Source organism: Triturus cristatus, chromosome 2_1, assembly GCF_964204655.1.
Source record: "Triturus cristatus chromosome 2_1, aTriCri1.1, whole genome shotgun sequence".
Lineage (NCBI taxonomy): Eukaryota > Metazoa > Chordata > Amphibia > Caudata > Salamandridae > Triturus > Triturus cristatus.
Genome location: NC_140581.1, coordinates 1013749085 through 1013776575, shown reverse-complemented (window position 1 = coordinate 1013776575; position 27491 = coordinate 1013749085). Strand labels below are relative to the sequence as shown.

The 27491-nt window shown below is 45.3% G+C and overlaps 1 protein-coding gene across 6 annotated transcripts in view; it reads left to right on the top strand.

Moving 5' to 3' along the window:
- Positions 1-27491, top strand: part of RIGI (RNA sensor RIG-I) — a 506425-nt gene that overhangs the window by 227306 nt on the left and 251628 nt on the right. For all 6 annotated transcript variants that reach the window (XR_014970743.1, XR_014970727.1, XM_085634941.1 and 3 more), the window contains 2 exons: positions 5993-6251; positions 19763-19925. Coding sequence is in view for 4 of the 6 variants with exons in the window: in XM_085634941.1 (XP_085491067.1) it covers positions 5993-6251; positions 19763-19925 (422 nt within the window). In the remaining 2 variants the exon portion in view is untranslated. The remainder of the gene's footprint in view (positions 1-5992; positions 6252-19762; positions 19926-27491) is intronic.

Here is a 27491-nt window from a genome sequence, read left to right as displayed (position 1 = left end):
TTAGCCGACATTTAAGGAGCCAGCCCTGTCTGCCTCCCATTAAAAAAGATTTCACTTCACATGACAACAGTTTTGTTACCTCCCTGCCAACATCACTCTTATGAGTACCAGATACAGGCCGATGACACTTAGTGATTGACTACCCGGCCAACTCATGATCGGAGGTCTCACATAGGAACCTGCATTACAATATTCTCAGTGCTGTTAAAAGCACCAAGCATTAAGCTGACAAAATAGACAAGCGTAGAAAGAAATGATGTGAAGAATTATGGTACAAGGAAGGAGAACGCAACCTGCCTAGTTATCCCCAAAGAAGTTAATTCACCTCCTGTAGTATGAAAATACCAAGCTCGTCTATCAAAGGCCAACTCTCTAAACCAAACTCTGGAAGCTGAACTAAAGTGACTTTTCTATAGACTCAAGAAAATCGACTTCTTATTATAAGATTTTTGGAAGAGTTGAACCAGTGGTTGATGGGATCACAACTATGCCAGACATTGGTTTCCCTTTACTTCTAACAACCGGCAAGTAATAACAAACATTATTTTTTAAAAAAATCTTTTTATTAACAAAGCTCATAAGACCATACAGTACAGCGTAATGCTAACAGTTCACATTTGGAGATGTCACAAAAATCAGCAGGAAGATAATCATGAGGGAACAACAAGGACAATCAATAACAAACATTATTGAGATCTTTCCTTACTCTGTACATTCCAGTTCTTGGTATCTCACTTGCAAATAGTGGGGTGAATTTTTATTTTTGTGCACCTCAGATCTACACTTAACTGATGACATGTGCTATGCTAATGATGACATAGTGATTGCAGAAAGCCAGTCGTAGCTCCTTCCCTCAAATCACAGGGAGGCTTTGTCTTCAATTCTTGACTTACAGTTATTTCTGCATCTGTGCTAATTTCTTACTCTACCCTTGCCTTGATCTGTTCTTGCCTTACCCTTAATCTACCCGTTTGCCTGTGGCAACACCCAACAGCGCATGGTCAAAGACTGTGCACTGCCAGAGTCTGCCGCCTGCGGAGGGTGGGTCACAAGGCCTGGCTGAAGTGGCTTCCAGACAATACACACACCCTGTCACTCACTTCTTCCCTTTCGTGCTCTCTTTCACTCAATTGCCAACTGTTTCTTTGACCCATCATTCCTGTAGTCCATCACTCTCACTGTTTTACTCCCAAAAACACAAACATGTATTTTTTCCACCCCCGCTTACCTTGCAGTGAAGCTGACCATCTTTGGTGGTTCTCGGCACATTCTCAGGTAGGACACCATCAGACTCCAGACTAAGAAGAGTAAAAAAAGAGAAAAAAAATGGCTGCTGGCCTTTTTCATTTATGCACCAGGGCCTGGAACAGTTTCCTTGAGTTAATACAGGACGGCTCCTAACTCCTTTAATTAGGAAAGAGTTAAAGACGCACCTCTTTAAACAATACTACATCACAAGGCATTAATAGTCCAAAAACTAGCTACCTCTCCTATCACTCATTGGTTTTATGCTTGTCTTTGAACCTATACAGTTCCCTGCTGCTTTTTGTTTTATAGAAATACCACATACATACACATTTCTTTAAGCCATTAAAACAAAACGAAACTACTATATGATGTGGGTTGGAAAAACTGGGATATAAAATGAAAAAAACATATCTTCTGATTCAGCACCACCAGATTATTTTGCTGCACGTCGTTCTCCATGCAAGATCACAGTGTGGCATGTTAAACAGTGTACGCCCACAGTGACGTTGCAGGTATCAATTTCATCCTGTTCCTGGAACGCATTATCATCCAGTAACTGTCCACCAGGCTGGATGGTGTCTGCAAAGCAGCAGGAGCTGTGGTTGTTTCTTCAGCATCCGTCTTTCTCTTTTTGACATTTTATTGCCACTCATGCTCTGCATTGAGTTGTTTGTACATGAATGGCATGGCGAAGCTACATTTGACTCGGTTGCCCCTGCTTAGTGTTTTATTGTACAAAGTCTAAATCACACACTTCAATGTAAATTTTTTCTCTACTGGTGGAATAGTGAAATATTACCACACAATCCTTTGAGGTGGCGATTTGTCTCCAAGTTGTTCTGCCCCTTCTTCCTCATCATACACAAATGGGTTTCTTTTCTTTTATTCCTGTCCAGAAGCCATTGTGGTGCAGGAAAAAAATGTTGCTTCCCCAAAAATAAAGAGACAGCAAAAGATACCTATGCCGAGAAGTGTAATGCTGTGTGTAAAAAGGTCAACACGTTTTTGAAAGTGGAGCTATACATTCACTGGAAAAATTCATTATTTTTAGTGGGCTTCAAAAATGTCTGGATTCTCTGCGGCACCAAGGTTATGCCATGGAGCTGCCTTCCCAGTTCTAGGTACTGTCTCTCCAAAATGACTTAAAAAGCCACTGAGGATTACTTAAAACAAAAATGGCGCTATCTGTTAGCTGTCCATAGCTGATTTTTTGCAGGAGTTGGCTGCAGGCTGGGCTCAGCAACCACCTCTGCTACAGGCAGTGGGGTTGCCCCCTCCATGGAGGGTGGTTCACAGGACAAGGCTGAAGGTAAGGCCTTTTGGCTTACCGCCCCTCCCACTGCACAGAAGAGGGCTGTCTACCCATGGAGGGTGGGTTTCAGGGCCTGGGCGAAGGCCATGCCTGGTGGTTCATTTGCCGCAGCACATGACTGAAGGCTAGACACAGCAATGGTTTCCCATCTGCAGAAGATTGTGTGCAGAGCCACCCCCTGCTTTGCTGTGGGGGTAATTTACCTACTGCAGGTTGTGTACAGGGTCTGCAGCCAGTCCCAACTACGTACAGTAAAAGTCTGTGCATAGTGATTGTGAGAAATTGGGTTTGTGGTTGAGGTGGGTGTTTATGCAGCACTTAAGTTTAAATTTAAAGGAACAGATTAAAGTTATTGGACACCAAAGCACCCAAAAGCACAAAGTGCCATACGCAATTATCTGGTCATGTAAGACCAGGGAAAAGCCACAAGTTCAGGCCGACCGCGATGGAGCACGGGCTAAATACAGGGACCAGGCTAGTCCCACTGAAAAAGTTGCCTTCTGAAAATGCGGCGGCAAGTGTTCAGTTCACACTGGAGGAGGCCGTAAGGAGCAGGGAGAGCATGGTGGATGGTCATTGCTGTAGTACAAAGAGCAGGCCAGGCTTCTTGGATGGCTATCGCTGCAGAACGAAGATGCTGTCGGGTGTCACAGACGACATTGCTGTAGTTTTGCGTTGGCGGTCCTTGCAGGCTGTCGATGCTGTAGCATGAAGTGCATATCTCACGTTGACAGTCATCTCTTGTGGCCACTGTAGCACAAAGAGTCAAGTCCACCTGTGCTTCGTGTTGGTGGTCTACACGGGCAGCAAGATCTTGGCACACATGGGCCTGTTTGAGGTTGTTAAGTGCCCAAAACGTCAGGATTTCTCTTTCTTCTTCCGAGGTGTGTGTTCTGATGACAACCAAGATCCCAGGACCAGGTGAGGGACCTCATGGGGATCGTGGGCTCACTCTAGCAGAGGCTAGCAGGGCTCTGGCAGGTCCAGTCGCAGGTCCAGGCGGTCCAGTTGGAGCAGATCAGCAGGGCAGTTGCAGGGAGGCCTCTGGATTTTCGATCCCTGTATATTCATATACTCTCCAATAACTCTTACTCACTTCATTACAGCCAAACAAACCACAATCACATCCAGGAACAATAAAACATATAACTTCCTCCTCCTAATGCTGGCTCACACACTGAACTGTTGTGCAAATAGTACGGCTCTTACAGTGATATAGTGGATTGAACCTGTACACTGTAACCTTACATGTTAAAGCAAATATCTCTAGAACAAGAAGCCTTAAAGGTTTTTCTTTCTTCTAACAAAAAGGAACTCAAAGGATTCATGACTGTGCAAAAGGACTGTAAGTATGCAATTTTTATGCAAAAGATTGGTGCATGCGCATGACCAATCCTGCTTACACTTGTACTCCTTCCTATATACAACTCATATCCTGTTTGCTATTAGGTTCCCCCATGCTTTGCTGTAACTGAAGACTTCCTTAGGCAGTATTATTATACATTTAAGCCTTGCCTACTGTGACTGGGCCAGTGTTTTTGCTGATACAGGTACTATTAGTGAACTATTAGTGAATCTGTGCAAATACCTGTGGAGTGAATTTGAGCGAATGTATCTGTTCTTTCATGCACATCGGTATACTGTAAAGAGTGCAAGAATGCATGTTAATGAAAATGAGATGTAGCACAGTTGAAGGACCTGAATACAGTATCTGTCGAGCCATCAGGTACAAGTTCCTCATTGTAACTGCCCCAGGAACTCTCAGATGCTCCTATTTGCATTCACTCTTGGTCGGGCGAGCTCTGTATCTTGTTTGTTATGTAGGAGTACTGCCTGCTCTTTTATTAAATGCTTTAGCAGGGAATTGGCCATAAAACACAGAGCACATAACTTTCCTTGCTAGAATGTGTTTTTATGCGCAGGACTGCCTTTAAAATGTTACATAGGATGCAAAAATAAAGCTCACTGCTACTTTTCCTGTTTTGGGGTGCGGTTGCGGGATTGAAGGCTTCAGATTGCAGTGGGCATGTGTGCCCAATTATAGTAGTACATCCTTCCGTTGACTTTAGAGAGATTTCTGGTTGTAATCTGATGAACCACACAATTTTTGATGATCTCAGAATGGTCCTCCACTTAGAACCTTAGGTCCTGAAATCTTTGTACTGAATTCAGAGGAGCCTCTATTAATGAACTGAGATACTTCATCAATTCTGCTGACTTCAAAGGGACTTTAGTAATGACCAGATGTATTGCACCCTTTCTGTCCACTTCCGAGGTAGCACTAATAATGATCTGAGGTACTGCACCCAATCTTCTGTCCCTAAAGTGGGACATCTAGTTGTACTGAACTCCTCTCCATCTGGCAGCATAAGGAGGAAGGTATAGATGAAGAAATAACTGTTGGTGATAGTTGGGATGGTGTAATATCTTCATCAACACTATGTCATTTACATATGAAAGTGGTTCACTATAATAACAGCAAATGGGGTGTTTTTTTTTGTCCGTGTAGCCAAACCTTATCATTATGATTTAATTATTTATTTATAGCATTTGTAGAGCGCACTGCAACCCTACGGGCATCCTGGCGCTAATGCTGATATTTAATACTTTTTAGAACAAAACTGAAGAAGAATTCCAGATAAAGGAGTGATTGTGCAACTCTGAGCGTGCAGTAAGGTTTACTACATGAATGTGCAAAACTTGCAAAATGGTGCTAATTTGTGACAGTTGTTGGGTATTACTGGTTCAATGATGCCCACTCCTCACTCATGCGTAATACATGCACTGGCATAATGACGTTAATTCTTGCCACATTATAAGCACTCTTGCCCACTCTCGGGGTAAGGTTGGTTTGTTGAATATATTGTGGATAGTGCTTTTTAATGTATTTGCTGTTCATGGCATCGCCTAGCCTGCCACCCTGCATTTTTAATTGCCAGTCTCACTTTTTTGTGTCTTTCCCTAATCTTTCTGTTGCATTATATTGCTAAGGAAAGCTAGGACATCTTTAAACATTCTCCCATCCCAAAAGAATGTATTGCTATTTATATAAAATCCCCAACCACTAAATAGCAGTAGGAGGTGTGCCATTCTACTGCAGCTTTGACTCCTGTATTAATATGGGAGCGTTGGTGTCTCAGCATTTTGTGGGAGGGAAACATGAAATTATGTTCTCTGTGGACTATGTCTAGAGATCAGTGTGGAAACTGCTTATTTGCTGATGCACGAAGCTCTCAAAGGATTTCCTTGGTGCTTCCCATAGGGTCTGTTATGATCGCAGCCACTTTATCAAGGGTATTTTTATGTGACCTGGCAATTTATTATATGCAATTAGGAATAATGTACCTTAAGACACTCACAGGAGAAAGCATATCAACTGTGTAGTGAATTTGCTTACTTTGTTGATAACACTGTTATCCCTTTATTTTCCAGGTACACTGTTGCTGGTATTTCAGGAGAAACACACGAGTCAGCCCCGTGTGGCATGATTTTTGAAAAGCATGATATTATTGTGTTGACCCCGCAAATCCTAGTGAACAATCTCAAATTTGGAGTTATTCCTTCTCTTTCAATGTTTACCCTGCTAATCTTTGATGAGTGCCACAACACAACTGGAAATCACCCATACAGTGTACTCATGCACAGCTATCTGAGCATGAAACTGGGCTCTAGTGCAGCAAGACTACCTCAGGTAAATAACTCTGGTGCACATGATCTTTAGTATAATATTAGCCACAATGTGGGTCCATAAACAGTCCAATTTATGAGACTCAAGACTCGCTCGGTCCCTCATTGCTCCTGAACCTCAACAGAGCTTGTTAGCCCTCACACGCAAAATACCTTGGTCGCACCTGTGTGTGTGTGTGTGTGTGTGCGTGTGTGTTTATATATATATATATTTTCGAGGCATGTGTGCTTAGATACACATGCTTTGCATATTCCTGCCATCTAGTGTTGGGTCCGGATGTTTTCAAGTTGTTTTTCTTCGAAGAAGTCTGCCCCAGTCACAAGGTAAGGTGACTCCTGTCAGTGATTGTGCACATGGGCATTGACTCCATTGTTATATTGTTTTCTTTCCGCCATCAGGTTTGGACATGTATTGCTGCGCTCCCGTTCAAAACCATCCCCTCGTGCGCAATCCACTGTACCCTCAATGGTATTGTTAGAGTACGCGTTTGCCTGTTCTCCGCGTATCGTTTCGATCGGTAAAGTCTCCATCTTTGGTCAAAAACATTGTGGGCGGCCTTCGGGCCTGGCCGCATTTGTCCAGCCTCCTGCCAATGGAACGGACTCTGTGCCACTCCAAGTAACCACGCACTGACCTACACCAAGTCTGCAACTTGTGCCACTCACCGGAGCACAAGGAGGAAGATTGTGAGGCTTGTTGGTCGTTCCGGTCGAAAAAGACCCTTCGGGATCGTTGAGCTTGATGACGAGAAATGCAGCCCCAAAGCATTCAACATACCCCGGCTATCTTCGGAGAAGCATTTGAACACAAAGCGACAGCTGTGGAAGAAGAGGAGGCCTTCTCAGTCCCAGAAACGGATTCCGACCTAGAAATCGAATTGGAGTCCAAGGACGTACCAGCGGGACAGGGTGCCATGAGTACAAAAAACCCTTTACCTCACAAACTCTCTTCCACTAAACATAAGGCTTGGGCACCACCTCTGCCTTTGGGCCCTGGTCGGCACCAAAACAAATAGTCAAGCCTTCCAGCTCAGGATCGAGTCGAGACAGATTGTCTTTGGATCTTAAACATTCCGCTCCAAAAGACAAGTCTGGTTCGGAGCTGAAATTTTCCACTTCAAAACCCAAAGTCCGGTTCCGAGCTGAAACCTTCCGCTTCAAAGGACAAAAAGAGCAAGTCCGGTTCCGCACCGAAACCTTCGCCGCCAAAATCAAAAGAAGATCTTCCAAAGTCCCCGGAACCTATCTTAGATGTTATGAAGGAGTGACTAGACCCAAAACAGAAAAAGCTATACATCAACCCAGATACTGGACACATTTTATCTAACACTCCTTCCAAAAGGAAAGTCAGTTCAGAGGACACTGGGTATAAGATTCCTCTTAAGAAGAAGAAAGACATTGCTACAAGTCCTATCCACCATTTTTTGCCTTCCCCTCCACCTCCACCATCTTCATCATTACCACAACTGCTAAGTTCAGATCCAGTTTACATAACACCACATGGTTCTCCTTATACACAGCCTGATTTAGGCGATGATGATTATTATAACAATGTTCATTTACCAACAGATCCATGGTATGACTATAATATTGACCCACCCATGGTTAATGATCCAGATGTATACCCTGCAAAACCATCACCTCCAGATGATATCATATCTTATTGGGAGTGTTCGATTTGCGGGTCTCTACTTGGCAGAGGTAGGTACCTTTGACCAAATAGGGACCCTTGCGTCTATTCAAGGTAAGGGGGTACACTTCTAAAATAACCCCTGCTCACCCCCTTGGTAGCTTGGCACGAGTATACAGGCTTATCTCAGAGGCAGTGTGTAAAGCATTTGTGAACACATACAGTAATATAGTGACAACACTACAAAGGGACACCACACAGGTTGTAGTATAAAAATAAGTATTATTTATATAGACTTATCACAAGACCACAAACGACAAAAATCTGTACTCAAAAATGATGGAAATAGCTTAGTTCTCTTTAGATGGTAAATGCGACACTTATGTTCAATGTACCTTTGGATGCGTAACGCTATACAAACAAAAGAGTTGCAGGGAAGGTGATGCATCGGTTCCTTACATGCAAGAACGGGGATGTGTCGGTTCCTTACTCCGGGGGAGGTGATGCGTCGATTCCCTACTGCTGCGTAGGGGATGGTGATGCGTTGGTTCCTTACCAGAGGGGAGGTGATGCGTCGGTTCTTGTCCGCGTGGGGCGGGTATGCATCGGTTTCTTACTGCGCTTCTGTGGCCATGCGACTAGAAACGCCGTGATGCGATGAAGATCCGGTGCAATGAAACAAAATGGCATCGTCTTCTTGATGCAACAACGATGCGTGCACGCCTGACGGCCGTGCGGCAACTCAACAAATCTTCCGAGCCGCGACAGGCCCTGCAACACGCTCCTCCGGTGATGCGAAGGCGTCTGCTGCAACGGCAACACTCTTCTACGGTGATGCGGGGCGCTTCGGTGATGCGAGGCGACAGCGCAGCGGCGGCACCATTCTTCAGTGATGCGACGACAGCGGCTGCGGTAGTGACACGCTTCTCCGGTGATGCGACGGCGCCTGCTGCAACGGCGACACTCTTCTCTGGCGATGCGAGGCGCTTCTGCAGTGCGATGCGACAGCGGCGACACCCTTCTTCAGTGATGCGACGGCTGCGGCGGCGACACGCTTCTTCTTCGTGAGTCACGCTTCCAGCTCCCAGCGACACGCAGTCTCTCAGAAGGCCCAGCACAACAGCAGGCACTTCAAATTCCCAGCAAGGGAATTCAGGGGGGCTGGTGGGTGAAGTCTGTTGTCCCTAAGACTTCAGCAGGAGGCAAGCTCTATCTTCAAGACCTTGGAGATCCTTTACAAGTTGATGAAAGTAGCACAAAGTTCCTTTCTCCTTTCTTTGGCAGTCAGGCAACCACTGCAGGCCAATCCCCCAAAACAGCACACAGCACAGGGATAGTCTCCTCCTGCAGTCTCTCTCTCTGGTTCCTCTCCTCAGCAAAGGTTCTTCTTGTTTCCCAAAAGTGATCTAAAGTTCTGGGATCTGGGTCCCCCCTTTTATACTCATATTCTCTTTGTTCTCTGAAGGCAGAGAGGCCTTTGCCTAGTCCAAACCAGTTCTGGTCAGTCCTGGAGCACTTTGTTTACATGACTCCTTCTTTCCTTTGACAGTGTGGGCCAGGGACATCAGACGCACCACAGGAGGTGGAGCCAGCATTGTGGAAGGCAAGCACAGCCCTATTCAGGTCCCAGGTGCAACTCCTACCACCACTCTCCATGTAGATCTCTCTATTCAACCTTGTGCTGACTCACCCTGTCTCCTGGAATCCCCCAGCCCCTGTCACTCAAACTCCAGACATGGAATACACAACCTAGCAGAGGTAGGCTTGGATAGTTAGGCAAGAAAATACCCACTTTCTAAAAGTGGTATTTTCAAACACAGAATGTTAAAACCAACTTCACTAAAAGATATATTTTATCATTCTGAGTTCAGGCTTACGAAACTCGAATTTCCTAGTTCCCTGAGTCAGTTATTATTATAAGATGTTATAATCAACCTGCCCATTCTCGCCTATGGGGAACAGGTAGCCTTGCAATAGTGAAAAAGAAAATGGCTGTAATTCACTATCAGGACATACCACACACACCAGGGCATGTCCTACCTTATACATACAATGCACCCTGCTCTTGGGCCTACCTCAGGGGTGTCTGATATGAAGAAAAGAGAAGGTTTAGGGACTGGCAAGTGGGTGCACTTGGCCAGTCAACATGGCAGTACCAGACTGCACATAGGCTCTGCAATGGCAGGCCTGAGACACACTTTACAGGCTGCTTCTTGTGGGTGGCACAACCAGTGCTGCAAGCCCACCAGCAGTATTTGATTTACAAACCCTGGGCACCCATGGTGCACTGTACTAGGGTCTGACAAGTAAATCAAATAACCCAATCATGGAGTCACTAATCCATACATCAATTTACCATAGGGAGCACTTGCACTGTGACACTGAATAGCAGTGGCACAGTGCCCAAAGCATCTTTAACCAGCAAAAACATGTGAGGCAACAGTAAGAAATGGAAGGGAGGCCCACGCCAATGGTGCCAGGTCTAACAGGGAGCTAATTTCAAGGGCAGCAGCTTATCATGGAGTTACACTGCACAAAGAGGCTTTAGATGATGACTTTTTATTTGAGACACTAGGTTCTTCACATAGGACTAGTCAGAGTCTACCTATCTTGAAAGGCATAATGAGGCATGCAGAGGAGATTTTTAAAGACCCTGTTCATGCCCGTATTTTAACACCCAGGGCTGACAAGAAATACAGACTATCACGATCTGATCCTGTTTTTATTAAAGGACAGCTACCTTTAGACTCACTGGTAGTTATTAATGCTCATAAGAGACCAAGCTCACAGACCTCTGGGGATGCACCTCTGCGGGATAAAGAGTCTAAATTGAATGATGCATCCGGTAAAAGGGTGGCTTCTCAAGCCGCTAATCACTGGTGCATTGCCAACACGCAGGGCCTACTGGCTAGGTATGACAGGGCACACTGGGGCGAGATGGAAGACCTACTTCAATACCTCCCAGAAGAGTACAAGAAAAAGGCACAAGAGTTAGTCCAAGAAGGAAAACATATCTATATTCTTCTATGAGATGTGCTCTAGATGCTGCTGACACTGCAGCAAGAGAAGTTAACACCAGCATTCCCTTACATCGACATGCCCGGCTTAGGATTTCAGGTTTTAAACCAGAAGTCCAGCAATCTATTTTAAATATCCCTTTTGACAAGCAACATGTTTTCGGACCTCAAGTTGATGAGGCTTTGGAAAAGGTAAAAAAAGACACCAACGTTGCGAAATCCATGGGAGCGCTTCAGTCTCCATCAAGCAGAGGCTCCTTTCGCCGCTCATTTTATATCCTCAGACCCTAACGCTTCCTCATATAAATCGAATATGCAACCCTCTTCCTCTAGAGGCTTCTACAGGGGAGGGTACAGAAGAAACAGTTTCAAAGGGTGGGGTAAGTGCATGCCAATGCGTAACTCCCCCAATAAACAGTGACTTGCCTACACTTCCCCCCGATCATTTAACACCTGTCGGGGGAAGAGTTCAACAATTTCTCCCCATTTGTCAATTCATAACATCACATAAATGGGTGCTAGACATTATACCACATGGTTATTGCCTGGAGCTCACCAGCACTCCTCCCAATATTCCACCTCGCACTCATAAACTCTTGTCAGAGCACCTGCAGCTCCTCACACAAGAGGTACAAGCTCTTTTAACAAAAGGAGCAATAGAACCAGTTCCACTACAGTACCATGGTTCAGGGGTTTACTCTCTGTACTTTCTAATACCCAAAAAGGACAGCTCCTTAAGACCAATTTTAAATCTAAGGATGTTAAATCTGTACATACTGTCAGAACATTTCCACAAGGTCACGCTTCAACAAGTGCTTCCACTTCTACAGCCAGGTGATTTTATGTCCACACTGGACTTAAAAGACGCTAACTTTCACATTCTGGTTCACCCAGCACATCGCAAGTATCTCAGATTTGTGATATCTGGAAAACACTATCAGTTCAAAGTACTCCCATTCAGAGTAACTACTGCTCCCAGAGTGTTCACACTATGTCTAGCAGTTCTGGCAGCACATCTCAGAAGACAACACATTCACGTATTCCTATGCCTAGACGACTAGCTCATCAAAGCCAGCACATACCAAAAGTGTTTACAACACACTCAGACTACATTAGACCTATTCCACCAATTGGGTTTCACGGGCAATGCACAGAAGTCTCATCTTCAGCCGTCACAAATGCAGTCCTACGTGTGTGTTTCTTTAAACACTTGCACAACTCTAGCTTCTCCCAACGCAGCCCGAATTTGAAATATTCAAACTCTGCTACTACTGTTTCAGACAAATCAATATTTAGTAGTCAGGACTTTCATGCAACTGTTAGGAATGATGGCATCATACATTGCAATAGTGTCTCATGCAAGGTTACACATGCGTCCTCTACAAGATTGTTTAGCACGTCAGTGGAATCAGCCTCATGGTCAATTAACAGATATAGTGTTGGTAGACAGCCGCCCCATCGCTCTCTACAGTGGTGGAACACACAAAAGGGTGGCCCTTCATCAAGCCTGTTCCACAGATCATGCTAACAGCAGACGCATCTCTCACAGGTTGGGGTGCCCGTCTTCACAATTTGACAATTCAAGGTCTATTGGGACAACAAGTACAAAAGTCTTCACATCAACTATGTCGAGCATCTAACTGTGTATCTAGCACTGAAAGCTTATCAGTCTCACCTCATAGGGAAAGTTGTACTAGTCCACACGAACAATATGACAGCTATGTACATGTTCAAAAACAGTGGGGGACACATTCTCTGCAACTGTCACGCTTCTCTTAGACCATTTGGCGTTGGGCAATTCATAACAGAGTTCATCTTCTGGCAGAGCACCTCCCAGGAGTGATCAATCAAATAATTGCCGACCTCCTCAGCAGAAGGCGGCAACAAATACACAAGTGGGAACTTCATCCCCAAGTTCTCCTTCCATACTTTCAACAATGGGGACTCCCACAAATAGATCTGTTCGCCACAGTGGACAACTCAAAATGCCCAAACTTCGCATCCTGGTCTCATCCTGGTTCCCACACCCTCTATACAAAGGCAATGCCCTATGGATGAATTGGTCAGGGATATTTGCCTATGATTTTCAGCCTCTCCCTCTCCTTCCATTACTGGTTCGGAAGCTCAGGCAAACATCCCTCACACTGATTCTAATGGCTCCCACTTGGGCACTTCAACCACGGTTCACAACACTCTTGGAACTATCAGTAGTTCCACATCAAAAGCTGCATCTCAATTCCAGCCTTCTCAATCAGAACCATGGAGAAGTCAGACACCCAAACCCCAAGGAGCTCAATCTAGCAATTTGGCTCCTGAAGTCATAGAGTTTGGTTATCTAAACTTGTCACCAGAGTGTATGACTATTCTTAAGGAAGCAAGAACGCCTACTACCAGAGCATGGTATGCAGCAAAAATTGAAAAGATTTGATATATACTGTACCAACAACATTGTTCCTCTAGATGCCTCTATTCAAAATATCATTTGTTACCTTTTGCATCTGCAGCATGCTGGTCTAGCCTACACTTCCATTCCATTGCATCTTGCAGCAGTAGCCACATATTTGCAAAACAGGCAACATCTATCTTTGTTCCAAGTTCCAATAATTGAAGCCTTTATGGAGGGCCTTAAAAGAGTAATACCACCCGGGGTACCTCCTGCACCAGTTTGGAATCTGAACATTGTGCTTACACAGCTCATGGGTCCCCCTTTTTAGCCATTACACAACTGTTTCTGTAATGGAAAGTTGCCTTCCTCGTTGCGATCACTTCATTAAGGAGAGTTGTTGAGCTACAAGCATTAACCTTAGAAGAACCCTTCTTTCAGATTCATAAAGGTAGAGTAGTTCTTCGCACCAACCCAAAATTCCTCCCAAAAGTGTTTTTTTGCTTTTCATATCAACCAATCAGTTAAGTTACCTGTGTTCTTTCCTCAACCTGATTCGGTAGCACAAAGAGCTCTTCATACTCTTAAATTTCTAGTGGTTTTTATTAATCTTTTTTGGAAATAAAACAAGATTTAGTACTTGACTTTTTGTAAAAAGGTGACTTTGTAAATCAGTACTAGTGAATCCAAAGGTGGTCCAATCCTCACACTTACATTTTAGGGGAACATTTACAAACAGACTTCAAATTATAGTACAAATCATACAAATCATTACATAAAAGAACAAATCAATTTAGAAGCTAACAAAGAAGTAAATTAAATTAATTCAAGGTAAACAAAGGATGGCCTGCATGTCTGAAAGTCTGATAAGAAGCAGGTAGTTGTACAGAGTTGAGACGAGGAAGAGATTTGTTAAGCACGCATATTACATGCCACAAGCTTGTTTGTATCAGAACCTATGTGTGGGTTGGCGTGAGCAGGATTGAGCGGTATGATTCAACCTATGTCAAAAGAGCGTTATTGTATTATATTCAAAGGACAAAGGATTTTCGTAAGACAAAGCAACTGTTTGTTGCATTTGCTACACCTCACAAAGACAATCCTATCTCTAAATCTAGTATTGCAAGATGGATTGTTAAATGCATTCAAACCTGCTACGCTAAAGCTAAAATAACTTTATCTATACCTCCTAGTGCACATTCCACTCATAAAATAGAAGCATCTATGGCCTTTTTATGTTACATCCCTATAGCTCACATTTGTAAGGCAGCAACATGGGCCACACCACATTTACCAACCACATTTACCAAACACTACTGTGTGGATGTGTTAGCACGTCAACAAGCCAATGCAGGTCAAGCAGGGGTAAAGAGACTTTTTCAAACAACTGCAACATCTACCGGTTAGCCACCGTTTTGGGAGAATATTGCTATATAGTCTATGCAAAGCATGTGTATCTACAGCACACGTGTTTCAAACGGATTATGCTACTTACCCAGTAAGCATCTGTTCTTGGCATGTAGAGCTGCAGAATCACATGCGCCCTCCACCTCCCCGAGCACCTGTAGTTGCAGATTTCATTATGTACATTACATACGCATGGACATCTCTGTACTACAATCACTTACTCCATTCTCACCCTCTTGCGGGTAAACAATCTCAATGGAGTTGATGCCCATGCGCACTATCACCGAAAAGGAGGAGTCACCTTACCTCGTGGCTGGGAAAGACTTCTTCGAAGAAGAACAACTTGCAAACATCCGGACCCAACACTAGATGGCAGGAGTATGCAAAGCATGTGAATCTACAGCTCTACATGCCAAAAAGAGATGCTTACTGGGTAAGTAGCATAATCCATATTCACATATATATACATATATATGTATATATACATATATAAGTATAACGCTCCAAGTTCCAGTGTATCAATGATAATGTGAACACACAATCTGAGAGTATGCCCATACAGGGCTTTACATTAATAGAACATGATGAGAATGAGATACCTCATTGAGAAAGAATTAATGAATTGAAACATGCAACTTAAAATCAAGACATTGAATGAATTATAAGTTTAATTTGATTACAAAGAATGTATATTATGAATGAAATGTTTTTTTGCATGTTCAAAGATGGCGACCAAAGTTACATGGCACTGGTCCCTTATTTATGTTTATAGAATGAGTTAAAAGTCAATTTCCGTTTTGAACGCGAGCCGACACTGACGAAAGCTACGGCTGAAACGCGTCTGTTGCACTAATAAATCCGAATTGGGATTCAAAATCTAACCGGAGTGCTGGTCCTTTGTTCTGGTTGTGGAACTTGGAGCGTTATGTTTTAACGGCTCGCCGCCGTTGGACCTGGCACCCGCCGAGACAGAGTGCGGGCTTTTTGGGCGAAAACAACAGGAGCGATGACATATATAAATATATATATATATATATATGTTCGAGGCATATGAGCTGCAGATTACACACTTGTGCATAGATCGCCATCTGGTGTTGGGCCCGGATGTTTGCAGTTTGTTTTTCCTCTTGGAAAGTCTTTGGAAGTCATGACCTCGTGACTCCTCCTTTGGATCGTATTGCACATGGGCTTCGGCTCCATCCTCAGATTGTTTTTTTCCGCCATCGGGTTCGGATGTGATCTTCACGCTCCAGTTCTGAACAGCTTCCAGTTCGACGGTCGACGCACAATCCTCACCCCAAACCGTGGTATTGTTTCGATCGCGATCTCCCCACACTCGACGCGCCTTCTCATCGGCACGCACCTTCAGTTCCAGTCATCGACGGCGGCCTTCGGGACCCTCCAAGCTTCGGTCCTGGCTAATGGAAAGGACTCCAGTTAGAAAAGTGCCCTCGATGTGGGTCCATATTCCCCCACACAGATCTCCACGAGGTATGCAATCTCTGCCTCTCCCCTGAACACGAGGCTCGAGACTGTCCAGCGTGTAAGTCCTTCCAGTCCAAAAAGACTATTCGGGGCGAAGAGCCAGAAGAACTATGGCGCACTGCTCGACAACGATTCCGGATGACATCTTCGGAGAAGGCATCGACCCTCCAGAGCGGTACACCGAAGAGGGCCTCGTCAGCGCTTCCGAGGCTGACGACTCAGATGTGGAGGACATCACCCAGGCGCAGAGGGTCGTGAGTACTGATCCCCCCCCACACCCCTGCCAGCACCGAAAAAGACTCCGGTCACACCTTTGCCTCTGGGCCTGGGTAAGACCAAGGACACTGCTTCCAAAACCCTACCTTCGGGCCCGGTGAAGAAGCCAAGCAAGCCTTCCGGCGGCTCGGGCTCAAGCCAGCCTCTCCCCGGTGCCGATAAACACGCTTCGGCACCAAAAAAGAAGCCGACCCCCATATCGACACCGAGCTCCTCACCGAAGCACTCGGGGTCTAAACCCAGCTCTTTGGCTCCGACACCACCTTAGGTGCCGACCAAAGCACACAAGGCCACCGGCACCGACACTTCGAGGCCGAAATCCATCTCGACGCCGACCAAGCGTCCAGAGGTTCCCAAACCAGGTTCCAAACAACGAACTGGCACGGAAAAGCCTAAAAAGACAACGGCCCGACGCCTTCAGCGCCGACGGACAGACCAGCCTCACCGGACTTATTTACACCGGATCCCTTGCAGAAAACACTCACCAAGGATCCAAAAACTGGACATTTGACACTTTCGTCCAAAAAGAGACATTTGGAGAAGCCTGCTCCACCTCCGCCTCCAAAGAGGAAGGACTCTGCTACCTCTCCGTTCAGGTTACCTTCCCCACCTCCTCCACCCTCTCCACCTCCACCCCCTCCGCCTTCTCCACCCTAACCTCATCGTTCTCCCACCCCTTCTCCACACGATGATGATCATGGGGACCCATATGATGACATTGGGGATGTCCCCCAGGACCTACCCACAGGGGATCCCACTCCTACAGGATCCCCAGACCCATGGGACGACTACAATATCCCTGATATCCCCAACATCCCACAAGATGACCTTTACCCCTCCAGGCCATCTCCACCAGAAGACTCATTGGGGTTCCGCCATCTACTACAAAGGGCGGCACACTATCACGGGGTAGACTTGCATACCGACCCCGTGGAGGAAGATTTCCTCCTCAACACATTCAACACCACACATAGGTCTACCTCCATATTACCTATGCTTAAAGGAGTGGTAAAGCATGCTTCAGAAGTTTTTAAGGACCCAGTTAGGGCCAGGGTCAATAACCCGTGCATAGAAAAGAAATACAAAGCTGCGCCCACAGATCCCTCCTACATCAGGGGGCCAGCGCCACTAGATTCCCTAGTGGTGTCCACGGCACGCAAAAGAGCAAATTCCCAGGTGTCAGGCGAAGCACCACCACCTGACAAAGAGTCAAAGCTACTGGACGCATCAGTAAAGCGCACTGTGTCACAAGCAGCCAATATGTGGCGTATCGCCAATACTGAAACGCTATTGGCCAGATATGACAGGGCACATTATGACGAGTTAGAAAGCATAATGCACCACCTCCCTGAAAAATATAAAGCTAGGGCCAATGAACTAATTCAAGAGGGTAACACTATCACTAACACCTCTATACGCTGTGCCTTAGATGCGGCAGACACAGCTTCCAGGGCCATCAATACCAGCGTCCTCCTCCATCGCCATGCTTGGCTAAGAATATCAGGGTTTAAACCGGAGGTACAAGCCTCCCTCCTTAACTATCCCTTTGACCAGGAACATCTATTTGGCCCAAAGGTGGATGAGGCCCTAGAAAAAATGAAGAAGGATACGGATACGGCAAAGTCCATGGTAGCCTTACAGTCACACCCTCCTAGACGCTCCTTTCGCCGCTCTTCCTTTCGAAGTACATCTAGAGGCTACTCCTCAGACACAGCGTCCACTTCGTACAAATCCCCCACTCAGTCCACCTTCACCAGGGGTTATCAAAGAGGCGGCTATAGGGGTAACAATAATAAAGGCAGAGGCAAAACAAACAACGCTCGCTCTGCCACAACGCCTACCCAATGACTTCCCCCCACTCCCCCCAGACCATTTCACTCCAATCGGGGGCAGACTCCAACATTTCCTTCCCGTCTGGGCTACCATCACCTCAGACAAATGGGTGACACAAATAATTCAATCAGGCTACTGCCTAGAACTAATATCCACCCCCCAAACATTCCACCCAGGCAGCGCCCAATGTCACAAGAACATTTAATACTCCTAAAGCAGGAGGTAATCTCCCTCCTACAAAAACAAGCAATAGAACCCGTTCCTACCAACCAACTAAACATGGGAGTCTACTCCCTATATTTTCTCATACCAAAAAGGGACGAGACTCTGTGGCCCATCCTAGATCTCCGGCCCCTAAACACGTACATACACTCCGACCATTTTCATATGGTAACGCTTCAGCAGGTACTTCCGCTCCTCTCCCAAAATGACTTTTTGACCACCTTAGATCTAAAAGACGCGTATTTTCACATTCCAGTGCACAAAGCTCACCGCAAGTACCTCAGAATTGTAGTGGACGGACAACACTTCCAATTCAAGGTGCTCCCGTTCGGAGTCACAACAGTGCCAAGGGTATTCACCAAGTGCCGAGCAGTGGTAGCAGCACATTTGTGAAGACAACACATCCACGTCTTCCCATACTTAGACGACTGGCTGATAAAAGCCGGGTCATACCATCAGTGTGTTCAACACACATCTACCACCATTCAATTGCTCCACCAGCTGGGCTTCACAGTAAACCACCAGAAGTCCCATCTCCAACCATCCCACATAAAACAGTACCTCGGTGCCACCACAGACACCTCAAGAGCACTAGCCTACCCCAATCCTGCCAGGATTGCAAGCATTCAAGCTCTAGGAAATATTGTTTATGTACAGAAAGGTCCCCCTTCTGTACATAAATAATCTTTAAATGCCATTTAAAAAAAAGATTTTTTATGTACAGGAAGAGGGACGCCAGCGCAGTTTGAAACGCAAGGCTGTACCATATTGTTATAAATACGGTGCAGCCTTGCGTTTCTGAAGTGGCAGAGTGAGGCGTTAAGCCATGACGGCTAACACCTCACTCTGCCACTTCCTTGAACATATGCCCCTCTGCTATTTATTATCACAAACATGGGCTTGTCACAGGCTGCCTTCCTGCATTCAGGATATAATCAATATGGATGAACGTGTACAGCAGCTGTGCCCATGGCTATCAGAGTTTCGGAAAAGATGCTGCACTCATGCAGGGAGTCATACTTCTCTCAACACACTCATGAAGTGGCCCTCTGTCTCGCTAAGAGAACACATTGTATGAACGATTTGCACAGATATGCAAAGGTGTTTTCAAATTGTTTTCTGGGGAGCTGCGTACAATGAGATGGCAATTTTACACCACCCTAAATGCAAGTAACTCAAAAGGAAATAGGCATAGTTGAACATGTAAAGTTTTTTTTTTTATGTCTTTCATTCATTAACTTCTCATTTTTTCCATCCTTCAGATCGTCGGACTTACTGCATCAGTAGGAGTTGGTAAATCCAAGACCATCAAGGAAACAAAGGAATACATTTGTAAGCTCTGTGCCATCTTGGATGCGCATGTCATATCTACAGTCAGAGAAAACCAAGAGGACTTGCAGAGGATTGTATTTAAGCCAGAAAAAAGTAAGTGTAATAGACTTTTGTAGGTTTCTGGACAGTTGTGGCTACCAAATTTCGATTCTCTAATACAAGGTAACTTGGGCTATAGTCAAATTGACTAGTTTTGCTTTGTCTTAAGGTGGGGATTGATTTCTTGAACCCTCTGTGTGTTAAAATAAATTAAGAAGAAATATGGAGCAAATGTCCTACGTTCTTACAAAACTTGGGGTCTGATTTATCATTCAAGTAGTGCAATGCAGCAATCCACCCTGCTGTGCTGCACTGTATGAAAGGGAAAGGGCAGGAATATGCCGTATTTACATCGCATTCCTGTCCTTTCCTAGCGCTAGCACACATTTGGCTGCCTAGCGCCAGCACAACCACCTTTGCATCATATTGCAAGGATGCCCGTGTTGTAGGCAGGATTGTTTTTGTGCAGGAAGGGACACTTTCCTGCACAAAAACAATCCAAGATGCATTTCCCTCTGTCTGCTTGTGCCTGTGCTGCTGAATGCAGCACCCAAAGCGAGGAAAAACAGGAGAAATAAAGCTATTTGTCCTCGTTATGCCTCACCTGGGAAGGCATAGCATTTTGATGCATTCCGAGGTCTACAACTAATGTCAAATCTGGGAATGCGCAAAAATCCATGGGCACATGCATGGGAACACTCACGCTCCACCCATGGAACGCTTCCCTGCCACAGAATAACGCAATGCAGTGATTTTGGCTGCTTTACGTTACTCTGGATTTATCAAGCCATGCAGGGCTACACAAGGTGGCCCTGTTGTGTAGCGCAAGGGTGACGCAGTCCTTGATAAATATGGGCCCAGGTCTTTAAAATAGCTGCATATTTTGTGCGCCGTTTTTGACAAATCTACCTGTTGAAGACAGATAGAAATACAACATTGAAAGGCTTACACGTAAGCAAATAGTATTTATAGGCACCACACCCTCAGTTTTGCTTGACGTAGAGGAACCAATGTATTAGCAAAGAAGTTTATGAATAAAAAAAAATATAGTGCAGTGCCTCGTATAATGTGAGCCATTGCCCCTATGCTGCCAACACAATACTATCTACTTTTCTGTCCAGTATAAAAACTTACCCCCATTCAAATTATCTCACTCTCAATCCATTTCCTGGACCCCTCCACTCTCACATCCCATCCTCATTGTCATTGCTTATAAAACCCAAAGAAAAATCAGGATGTCATTTTTTTCCACATATTTAATTTACAAAATGGGACTGTAAGAACCCAGTCCTGTCAGACTTATGAACTTTGTGTGCTTTTTTTCCTGTTTTTCACCATTCCCTTTAATCCACTCAATGAAGCGCTGTAACCCATCCCTTCTTGATACTCGAATGCAGATTAATTTCCACTTTTTTTGGCAAGTGTATTTTTGTTTACATTTATGGAGTACTTTGCGTTGATCCTTTGACCTATTCCAGACACTGCAGAAGAGATACATACTTCTTTATTTTTTTTATTTTTTTTTATTTATATAGGTTTTATATAGCACTAGCTAGACCCTAAGCTATCAGAGCACTTTACATATAATGCAGGGTAGTCCTGTAGAAGTACATATAAGTATACAGATTAAACATAGAGGTGTATCCAGATAAACATATCTAGGCGATCATTAAGTCGTCAAGATAGGTAGAGGACATTGTAACAGAACAAGATTAAGGCATGCGTGACAAGGAGGAAGCTTAGACAATCAAATCAAATGCCCGCCTAAGGGTCTAAATGGGTTGTGCGACTCATTGTGAGCATGGTTTAGTCTGTTTGAGTATTTAAGTATTTATTGATCAGAAGGTATTTAAGGTCCTGTTTGAGGCATGTAAAGGATGGGTTACATCAGAGATCTCTGGGGAGTGTGTTCCAGATCCTAGGAGCATTTCCAGAGAATGAGTGAGTCTGAGAGGATTTCTTTTTCAGTTTGGGAGGGATGTGAAGAAGTGAGTTGGAGCTTCTCAGAGCTCTGGCTCTTCCTGCTTTGGAAAGTTTGGAACCTAGGTAGTTTAGATTCTGGGTGTGAAGGGCTTTGTGGGTGCTGCAAGGCTTCTTGTAAATACATCTTCCTTTGATGGGAAGCCAATTGAGGTTCTTGAGGGCCGGTGAAATGTGCTCAAATCATTTAACACCTGTTAGTAGCCGTGCAGCCATGGTGAGAACTGTTGTAAGGGGGCAAGGTGGGTTTTCGGAATTCCTGTGATAATAGTGTTTCCATAATCCAGTGTTGAGAGGACAAGACACTGCACTACCATCTAAAAATCATCAGGCAGAATGAAAGGTTTGATTTTCTTGATATTTTTAAGAGTGAAAAGCACTCCTTTAGCTGAGTTGTTGATGTGGTCTTTCATTAACAGATTTTTGTCCAGAGTGATGCCCAAGGACTTTAAGGAGTTGGATTGTGTAAGAGAACAGTTAAGGGCGACCAAGTAAGTGAGCCAACCTTTGGTTGGGAGAGGGTTGTTATTCGGGGAGAAAAGTAGTAATTCAGTTTTGTTGAGGTTCAACTTTAGGTGGTTAGTGTTAAGCCAAGATTGTACATTGATTAGTGTATCATTCAGATGAATTTTGTCACTCGGTGACTTAATATTGAGTAAAGTTGGGTGTCATAGGCATAATGGTGGTATTTTACCACTGCTTGATTTAGGATGAGAGTAAAGGTTTCCATGAAGAGATTGAAAAGAGAAGGGGAGAGAATTGTGCCTTGGGATACACCAGGGGGAACTTGTGTTGGTTTAGATAGACAGTTGTGGATTTTCATTTGTTGTGAGCAATGTTGTAGGTACGAGGTGAACCAGCTGAGGACCATGCCATTGATACCACTGCGGTTCTTGAGTGTCTCAATCAGAGCTGGGTGGTTAAAAGGGTCAAAAGCAGTAGATAGGTCAAGTAGGATTAGGAGGCCTGTGTCACCTTCATCCAAGGATCTGCGGATGTAATCCATTATATTGAGCATGGCAGTTTCTGTGCTACAGCCTTTTATGAATCCTGATTGGAAGGTGTCAAGGAGACGGAATTGCTGTATATGATGATTGAGTTGTAGAAGGACGCATTTCTCCATTGTTTTGGCTAGGAACGGGAGGTTAGAGATAGGTCGGAGGTTGTTGAAGTCATTGGGGCCAGCCCCTGTTTTTTTAAGTATGGGAGTGTTTTGGCCTAGTTGGAGGGAGTCAGGTACAAGTCCTGAGGAGAAAGAGGTTTTGATGATTTTTGTCCAGAATGGGGCGATGATATGGTTGAGGTTTTGTACTAATGTTGACGGGTGGGGATCATTGGAGTGGGATGTGGGCTTCAAGATTGCAATTATATTGTAGACTTCACTCTCAGTCATGGGTTTGAAGTCCGACCAATTAGCCTTATTTTTCAGTTGAAGGAAATCAGAGTAGACAAAAAAATTTCTTGGGGCCATTTGGTCAAGTCTGCGGAGGTAGCAACCATTGGGGCAAGTGAGTCAGCGGGAAGGGTTGGTATGGAAGGCGGATTTTCGACTTGGATGATGGATTGCTCAACATTTGCTATTTTGTCAGTAGAGAATTTGGCAATTTCTTCACAACGTTCATTAGTGGCTATTGATTTGTGAGGGGAGGTAGGGGTAGTTTGTTGTTTGATCATGTTGAAGAGCTCCCTAGGTCAGTTTTTGGCAAGCTCAAGTTGGTTACGAAAGAAGGTGGCTTTTTCTCTAAAGAAGTGTTTCTTATAAGAAAGCTGTGCCGATCTTAGAAGTGCGAGGTGCGTTGTAGAGGGGAGCTGTCTCCATATTCTTTCTGACTGTCTGAGGTGTCTCATCTCACTGTTGAGGTCGGTGCGGAACCAGAAATTAGATGGTAATTTTCTAGATTATGTCAGTTTAAGCGGTGCAATTTGGTCAGGCACGTCAGTCATCGCTGAATTGTTTTTGGGTGGTGAGGTTGATACTGTAATTGGGTCTGGACCCTGGATTCCAATTCCATTATAGGGATTTGTTTGATATTCTTGGCCCAATGTGTAGGTTTGTTGAAGGGGGCTGTGAGAGATCTGAGGTGGGTCTTGATCTTAAACAGTATGAGATGGTGGTCAGACCAGTTGATAGGTGTGATGAGATCAGCTAATTTTTGCTGATTATGGCATCTAGGGTGGACCCTTTGCAATGGGTTGGTTCATTGCAGAATTGTTTGAGGTCATTTTTGTTTCAAGAAGGTTAGTAAGGAAATGAACCAAGGTGTCTTCTGGGTTATTCCAATGAGTATTGAAGTCTCCCAAGAAAACTTCATTTGAGTCTGTTATGGAGAACTGTGTTATTAGATCAGTAAGTTCCTCTGAGACGAGAGTGTGATCACCCTGAGCGTGGTAGATGTAAAGTTTGATGGGGAAGGTGCCTTTAGCTGAAAGTTCAGCTTCAAGGTATTCGACAGTAGAATATTTTGAGGTCTTTAAAGGAGTGAGATGGATACCATCTTTGTGAATGATTGCCAGCCCACAACCTAGTTTCTGTGGTCTGCCCTGTCTCAAGATGTTATAGCCGGGAGGGATGAGCAAGTCAAGAATGGGTGTCGAGAGGTCATTAAGCCAGGTTTCAGTGAGGAATGCAATATCTATTTCGTTCTCCATTATAGCTTCTGCGATATCAGTGGCGTGTTTTACTGCTGATCTGCAGTTGAGGAGCATGCATTATTGATGGCTGGGCCTGTTTGTGGTGCAAAGTGTTTGAATGGTTGTGTATTGTGCAGGTGGTCTGGGAGTGGTGACCATTTGAGGTACTCCACTGGAGCCCACAATTACTGGGATAGTGGACAAAGGTTTGATGACCATATTCTGGGTCATAGTGATGTAAGATGCTAAGAGCTCTTCAGCTTCCAGATCAGATATAAGGCTGTGAGCTCAGTAGGGTCTGTAGGCCGCACAACTCAAGGGGATGGTGGTCCCGTAGGAATGTTGGCTGAGAATTGGGGGACCTATCCATGAAGGCAGCTTCTCACTACGAGGGGTGTGGTTGGAGGTTCAATTGGCCTGGATCAGAAGGTCCTTGTTTACATGTTAGATGTCTTTAGCTATTGACTCACTATTTTGTTCTATTCGATTCAGGAGCTAGGACAGTCTGCCAGTGAGGATTCCAGCTCTAAGGGAGGATGTAAACGTGTCAGGACTTGTGGTTAAGTGGGGTGAGTGAGCTTCAATATAGGGAGGGCCAGTGCTATTGAGGTTGAGGGAGGTGGATATTTTGAGTGGGCAGAGGAGGGTCTGCATTTAGTGAGAGCCTTGGGGGGACTGTATTACTTTGGAGGGGTGCGTCCGTATGGGGCTCAGTCACGACTGGTCTTGTTTCGGGGCTGGCTCGGTCATGTTTCAGGTGTGCTTAGTTAGGAGTACGTCAGTGTGCCTTGTTTTCATATGTTCGTTGGTACGGGTGATCGCCCTGGAAGTCTTTCTAGTGATTACTTGGCTTAAGCGTGATAAGGGGTGGGGGCAGCAAGGTTGTTAAATGAGACAGAGGGTTCAACAAAGGTGAGCACCGAGTCTGTGTGGTCAACTGGGTGCAAAGGTCCAGGTTTGGCTGAAGGAGGTACAGGGAAGAGGGGAAATTGTGGTGCAAGGTCAGGTTGTGTTAGTGTAGTGAGAAGGGACGGATAGTTTCAGTCAAAGATGGAGAGGTTATGGTCAGTGGCTTGTATAAATATGTTCGCTGTCCTGAAAATGAAATGGAGATTTCCCCTCCAATGGTTCGTGAGGGGGAGGTGAGTTTAGTTCCATAGGGGATTTATTTGGAAATCTGTAGGTGGAGAAGGAAGATGTTTCTCCACTTAGCAGGGCGTTTTGAGTAGAAGAGGAAGTCAGTTTTCTTGTTTCCATTGGATGCGCTGAAGACGGTATATGCTACTAGTTTTTCCGGTAGTTGTTTAAGAAGGTTGTGTTTGAACTTCTTTTTTGCGTTATTAGGGAGATTTTTTCAATAACTGTGCTCCATGAGTTGGGGCCATATCTCGTGAGTGCAGTGTCGAGTGATTTGGGGAGGGGGGGACATAGTTAAAATAAAAGATATATATATTTTCTTTTTAACTTAGGAGTTTCTATTTAATCTAGGAAGCGCTGAAAGTTGAAGGCTGAACAGGGCGCTATCCCAGGGGGCTTGTTCTTTCTGTGTTGCTGTGCACCTTGAGGTCAGGTAGGGGGGAGAATGTTGTGCAGATTCAAGGAAGAGAAAGAGGAGGTGAGGGCATGGGTATTTGGGGCAATGTAGCCAATCGGTCTGCCTGGAACCCGATGCCAGATAGCCAGAACATGAATGGAGTATCAGTTAATTGCAGAGGGCCAGTTGCGTGAGGACGCTGCCCCAAAGGATCCGAAGTAGACGTTGTGTGAGCCATGGAATTGGTCAACACCACTCGGTCGAGTGCACTGTCTGACCCCAAACTTCCCTGTGAGCTGCACTACCAACGCGGAGCAGGTAATAGGACTGAGAGTTGCCTCCAAATTTTGGAAAAATTAAAGACAAGGCCTTAAAGAAGAGAGATCTGTCTGTATAACAGAAGAGTTGATATGCTTCATTGGTGTTTAGCCATTTGCAGTTCAGGCCACTCCTCCGGAGTTCTAGGGGCTCTTTACTGTATGATACCCAGCAGGAAGCTAGATTTCCATGCCTCCTTAGGTTCACTGATTGGAACTGAGGTCCGTATCCCAGTGGCAGATGTGACCTGGTAACTATTCATTAAGTTACTGGTCTGGAATCGGGCAGCTTGGCTGCCATTTTAAGGTCAGGCAGACCTAGTGACTATTTGTTAGATTACTCTGGTCTGGAACCGGGCCACTTGGCTGCCATTTTGAGGTCAGGCAGACCACAGGAATGGGTTGCTGTGCTCTCCTCCCTCTCCCTCTGGGGCCTGCCTGTCACACCGGATTGGTGCCACCGAGGAACGAAATCCGACTAACGGCACCGCTTGCCGGTGAGCGCCGATCCGCGCAGATGTCGGCATTGTTCCAAAGCAGATCGGGGACATCAGGACAACTCAAATCCCCACGTTCCAGCCGCAGATCGATGCCAAGATGGTGGGGTCCCCCGGCAATCAGCAGCCTCCAGGATGCTGTCTCCGCCCGGTTCTGCAGCCGCAACTCCCCGCACCAGCCTGTAGGTCACGCCCAGCTCGGTCAAGCGATGTCAGCATGACCAGGTCCTGAAGGAGCCTCCGCAAAGAACTTCTCACAAGAAAGGTGAGACCGTTTCAATGCTCCACAATGTAGCTGGCGATGGCCGTAAATCACCGGTTAGTGCACCCGAGGGAGAACACAGCACTCGGAGCTCGCTTGCAACGCCATCTTGGCTCTCCTCTTCTCTGGAATGTCATTAAAAGATTGCTGCTTCAGTCCAGCCAGCATGGAAAGCTTGAGAATTCATAATTTCTGTAGGGCAAGAAAAGTAGGCTTTCCCCTCTGTCTGACATGCCACTGACCAATGGTGGCTGGCTTTCGAGGGTGGTGAGGTGGAGGGAGGCAGAGCAAGTTCCTCCTCCCTCTGGTGTCTTCTGGAAGCTCTGGACACAGGAAAATGCACTACTCAATCCTGGTGCTGCTCTCACAGCGTGAGAGAAGCACCAGGATTAGAAAGAA